This window comes from Orycteropus afer, unplaced genomic scaffold, assembly GCF_000298275.1.
Source record: "Orycteropus afer afer isolate SDZICR_OR568_19922 unplaced genomic scaffold, OryAfe1.0 scaffold00466, whole genome shotgun sequence".
In the NCBI taxonomy this organism is placed as follows: Eukaryota; Metazoa; Chordata; class Mammalia; order Tubulidentata; family Orycteropodidae; genus Orycteropus; species Orycteropus afer.
In genome coordinates this window covers 337,377-342,960 of record NW_006922053.1, presented here as the reverse complement: position 1 = coordinate 342,960, position 5,584 = coordinate 337,377, and the positions used below count along the sequence as shown (strand labels likewise).

At 63.2% G+C, this 5,584-nt stretch overlaps 1 protein-coding gene across 1 annotated transcript in view; it reads left to right on the top strand.

Moving 5' to 3' along the window:
• C2CD4C (C2 calcium dependent domain containing 4C) overlaps positions 1 to 346 on the top strand; it is a 1,304-nt gene extending 958 nt beyond the window's left edge. Inside the window, exon 2 of the mRNA XM_007954579.1 lies at positions 4 to 346. Coding sequence (XP_007952770.1) covers positions 4 to 346 — 343 coding nt within the window. The remainder of the gene's footprint in view (positions 1 to 3) is intronic.
• Positions 347 to 5,584: the final 5,238 nt, after the last annotated feature.

The window sequence follows — 5,584 nt, the reverse complement described above, 5'->3', positions numbered from 1 at the left end:
CAGCGTGAGGCTGCTGGCGGAGTACGAGGCGGCCCAGGCCCGGCTGCGCGTGCGCCTGCTGGCCGCCGAGGGCCTCTACGACCGCCTGTGCGATGCCCGCAGCATCAACTGCTGCGTGGGGCTGTGCCTGGTCCCCGGGAAGCTGCAGAAACAGCGCAGCACCATCATCAAGAACAGCCGCCACCCGGTCTTCAACGAGGACTTCTTCTTCGATGGGCTGGGCCCAGCCAGTGTCCGCAAGCTGGCACTCAGGGTCAAGGTGGTGAACAAGGGCAGCGGCCTCAAGCGGGGCACACTCCTGGGCGAGAAGGAGCTGCCACTGACCACCCTCCTCCCCTTCTTGTGAAGGCCCAGGGGCACCCCCAAACCCCCGTGGAGCGCCCCTTCCCCTCCCCACCCAGCCCTCACGGGCAGGCGGGTGCTCACTCAGGCTGGGTCTGCCCCGCTGCCCCCAGGGGCCTCCTGCGCACCCTGTTGCCAACAGCGACCAGGACATGACTTTTCATGATGAATTCATCTCTTTGGAGGGGGGCCTGCTGAGGAAGAGAGAGGGCTAATTTGGGGGCTCTCTGCACTCCCTCCCATGCCCTCCACACCCTTAACTCATGGAGTTCTAGAAGAGGTGGCTGTGACCCTTAGCGAGGGCAGCTGTGGGTCCCAGGGCTGGCCTGCATCTCTTCCTTGGTGGCTTGATGTGGCCTTCCCCCAGAATCCTGCTGCTACCCCCGGCCCTGCCATCACCCAGAGAGAGCAGAGCCTCCGACCCCAGGCCTGGGCCCGGATCCTGCCCGCGGCCACGGGGCTCGGGTCAGGCTGGCTCCTGTCTGAGAGAGAGCAGGCAGGAAGAATGGGGCTCCTCCCCGAGCTCGGAGTCGACATCCCGGGAGAGAGCAGCGGGACCATCGTACTCCCTGTCCACAGAAAGCGACTCAGCCCCAGCCCCCCCCCAGCGTCAGCCACTGTCCTCCCTGGGTAGCCTGGCTGTGCCTTGTGCCTGCTCAGGACCCTGTGTCCCCGCTGAGTCGTCTGGAGCCACCCTTGGAGAGGGTTGTTCAGAAGGTTCCCAGAGAGCAGCTCCCTGCCCCTGACCCCACCTTGCCCATTCCTCCCTGGCCCTCCATGCCTGGGGCTGCCGCCTCAGGGCCACCCATCCACCCTCTGCCCAGTGCCCCTGGCACTGGTGGCCTGGCTGTGTTCAACAAGTGAAAGCCAGTGACCGATGGCATGGCCTTTACTCCAGGAGGCTTTGGTTGGGGCAGATGGGAGGGTGGGGTCACCGCTAGCCAGCAGGGACTGAGCTCTGGCTTTTTCTGCTGTCTGGTGGCTGTATGGGCTGAGTTGTTGTGGCAGGTTGGCGGGCCCTTGGGGCATTGCTGTGCGTTCTCTAACTTGGAATGGAATAGAGAAATGAGCTGTCCGAGCAACGGCAGCCTGGCTAGGCCTCCCCCGCTGGGCGTGGGCGCAGATGGCCATCTCTGGCCCCAAGGGATGTTGGGAGCTACTGCCTCAGTCTCACCCTAGGGGACAGCAGCCCCTGAGCCCGTCCCCTACTGCGATTTGGAGCTCTGCAGTCAGGAGGAGGGAAGGGCCACATTTGGCAAAGGGGTGATGGTTGGCGGGGGGGGGGGTCCCGGGACTTGAGGAGTGCTGTCCCTGCCACACATTCAGGTGACACCTGTGTGCCAGGTGTGTGGCCTCCTGGGGATTTAGAACAAAGGACCCCTCTGGCAGGCCCTTGCGGCCTCCATCCTGGACCCTGCCCCCCTCACCTCCCGCTCTGGCACCGACAGGTCTTCCGGTCATGTGGGAATCTGGGGGGGCTCCAGGGTGGGGCCTCAGGGCCAGGAGAGGCAGGCAGAGGGGCCTGCCTGCAGTTAGATGCCACGCACTCCCTTTCCTTCTGAGCCCTGACCTCTCCCAGCCCTGTTCCTCCTCTCGGCCTCCCACTTCATACACCCTGCATTGTTTGGTATCTGTGTTTGGCATTGACTGTGGCTAACTCTTTAAGGTCCCCTCCACCCACCCCAGCGTGTTTGTTTACAAATGGCCGTTTTTAGCGCAGTAAAGGTGTTTCTGGAATGTGGGGGTGTGAGCTCCTTGCTCTGCGGTGGTTTAATAAAGGGAGGCAGCTCACCTTGAACCCAGGGAGGGGGCGCCCTGGAGATCAGGGAAGCCCTTTCCAGCAGGTCCCACCCTCAGCCTCCACTCTGCTGGTTGGGAGGGAGGCAGGGAGTGGCCAGCAGGCAGACCCCGATCCTGTGGCAGCGCAGGCCTTCAGCCACCATCCGCAGCGGTCAGGCCCACTGCAGCAGCCCACAGCGCCGGGCTGCCCTTCCCCAGGCAGGGTGAGGACGCTGAGGGCTTCAGGGCGGCCTTGCTGCTGGGAGCCAGGATTTGAACCCCACTCCCCACGGTGGTCACGGGGAGCAGATACCGGTCCTGCACCTCTTGGGCTCAGTGCACATGGGGATAGACTGGTCGCCCCTGGTGAACCCTTCTGAGGCCATGAACTGCTGAAGCTGGGGAGAAGCCCCCACTGACCGGTCCCTGTGCCGGTCCCCCAACCCGGCAGATACCGCAAAGTAAGCATTTCTGCCAGGAAACCAGCCCTTGCCCTTATCCCCTCCGACCGGGACACCCTGGGGCCAGGGGCAGGGGGAGAGCCTGGCGCCTTCGCACTGGCTGTTCCCTCTGCCTGCAACCCCTCCCTGCACACACCTTCTCCTCAGCCTGCTGGCTTCGGGGAGACGGCACCTCTACCAGGAGGACCTCCCAGTGCCTTCCCTGTGTCCCCACCCCACCTCGGTTCGCTCCTTGTCATGGCTGTGGCCTACACCAGAGTGAAGGTAGACTTATCTGGATCACAGGAACGGCCCCAGCACAGTGCCAGGCATGCTTCGGGGCTTGGTAAGTGGGTGAAGAAATGGACAAGATGACCGGCCCCCTCTGGTTCCTGCAGGGTCGCTGAGCCTGGGGACCAGCACTGGTGGGCAGGCCCGCCACATGCATCCCCCACTCTTCCTACGGCCATGGTTTTTAGTGGGCCCCGAGCTCACCTTCCCATGTCCTGCTGACTGGCAGGCTTGGCCCCATTACCGTGCCCATTATGACGCGGTGGGAAGTGGGGGCCCTGGGTGGCCCTGTCAGGAAGGAAGGGGGCTTGGAGACGGGCTGTTGTGAGAACAGAAGCAGAGTCTGGGACAGTGCAGGGCTCCAGCCCTCGGGAATTTGGGGGCTCAAGCTAACGTGGGGTTCATTACCAAGGCCTGGCTTCACTTGATGGCGGGGGAAACCGAGGCCCAGGGAGTCTTGTGAAGTCAGCCCTGGTTGTTGGTGGGATGGGCTCCAGGCCTGTGCAAAGCGGAGCCAGGGCACAGGTGAGCTGGGGGAAGGGAGGCTGTGCCTCGGTGGAGAGCAGGCCAGGAGCGCTCAGGCTGCATGGATGGCACCCCCTTGCAGGGATGAAATGCCATCACTGGGCACCAGGAGGGTGGCCGCAGCCAGCCGGGCCTGGGCTTCCTCACCACAGCCCCGGCCAAAGCAGCCCTGGAACTTCAGGCCGGGTGCCGCGGAGCTGGCTGGGCTGAGCGTGAGCATCGGGGCGGGGGAGGGCAGGCCCTCTGCCATCCAGCACTTACTATGCGCCTGCTGGGTGCTGGGAGCAGGCCCTTCTGCTGCCTGTCATGAAGCTCAGCAGGGAGCTGGGCCCCAGGGAAACGGGTGGGGGTGTGGAGCCACGGCTCCGAGGGCGCAGACTCCGCACCTGGGCTCCACGGGCTCACCCCTCCGGCCCCTGGGGAGCGGCCACCGCACACGGAGGACACGAGGCCCAAGGGCAGGGCCGGGCCTCCCCTCCAGGCCCAAGCCGAGCCCCCTCTCCAGGGGCCCAGACTGTTGGCATCTCAAGGAGCCTTTGTGTGGAGGGGGTTCCAGAGCAGCCCCCACCGCCAGTAGCCAGATGAGCTGCGCTGACGAAGCCGGTCGCCCCGGGAGGTGTTGCTAGGGCAACCGGGTGCCTTCTCGCCTCTTCCCACCAGTTGCCTGGCACTGGGCTGGCCGTGTGTGCGGGTGTAACTGTGTGCCCGTATGTACACATGTAGCCATGTGTACATACATGTGCTTGCTTGTGGGTCATGCGTGTTTCCGTGTGCACGCGTGCACGACCTGCACTGGGTGTGCATAGATGTGCCACGCTTGTGTGTGTAGCCTTGTGCGTGTGTCACTGTGTGACGTGAGAGTGTGTGATAGCACCTTGTGTGTGTGGGTGTGTGTGACAAGGTGTGACTGTGTGCCCAAGGGTATACAGACAGCCCCGTGCCTGGGCGTAGGGCCAGGCCTTCTGTGGCCGTCTTCTGACCTCTGAGCCCCTACCCTGCCCTTTCTCCACTCGAGGCCCATTGGCAGGGCTGCCCCTTCATCACTCTGACCCTGGCCCCGGCCAGCTCGGGCTCCGAGGGTGGGGCCAGGCAGCCTTGTGCCTGGTGCACAGCGGGTCCTCAGTGCACATTGGTCTGAAAAGAACCACGTCAGGAGTCTTTGTTTCCCTCAGGGCAGCAAGGGGGTCCTGGGAACAGGCGGTCTGTCCCCCGCAGCTCCCCTCTGTAGCGGTCCGGCCCCGTCAGCTCTGGACGGACCCCTCTGGCTCTGCCCTCAGGTCTCAGCTTGTCCTTTGGTCCTCAGGGCCGCCCCGGCCCAGGTGAGGTCACAGGCTTCAGCAGTCCCTGCCGATACGGACCCCGATCAGACAAGCCGCTGCTGCACCCGCGGCTGCCCCGGCCTACAGAGTGCCCCTGCGGCCCTGTGCGAACGAAGGAGCGTGTGGGCGCCGGCAGTCTCTCCTCTGGAGGCTTCCCGCCCGCTGGCAGGCAGGGGCGTCCGGGGCCATTAAGACAGCTTGGTACAAATTAGAAGGTGGTACCCTTTCTCGGAGTGCAGCCAAGTGCTTGGCCAGATCTTGGGCACTTGATCCAGCTGTGTCTGAAGTCCAAGACTGCTCACCATTTCAGTTCAGAGGACCAATAAAGACCCTTCTTGGCCTAAGCCAGTTGGATCTTTTCCCCCCTCCATTTGTAGCAAAAAAACAAGGACACAGTGAAGACCCAGCCCGAGGGAGGTGGCGCAGTGCTGCCTGTAGGTGCCCGAGGCTGACATGAAAAAGGGAAGCTGAGAGGGAAGGCGGCACCTCGAAAGCCTGGCTCTGTAGCTCCTGCAGAGGTGGAGGGGGTGCTGAAGCAAGGGATGAGCCGCCCGTCAGGGGAGCAATCAAGGCAGGCTTCTCGGAAGAAACAGAATCTGAACAGGGAAAAGCCTGCAACTCAGGATGGAGGAAGGGAAGGGGCATTGAGTTGGCAGGGGGATCCCAAAACCAAAACCGAACCAAACTCACTGCTGTGGAGTCGGACCCAACTCATAGCGATCCCTCCTTCTGTTTCCAATCTCAAAGGTGGAGGAAAAGCCTGTTGTCATGGAGTTGACTCAGAGACTCTATAGGACAGAGTAGAACTGCCCCATACGGTTTCCTAGGCTGCAATCTTCATGGAAAGGTGCTCTGGTGGTGTAGTGGTTAAGGTATTTGGCTGCTAAC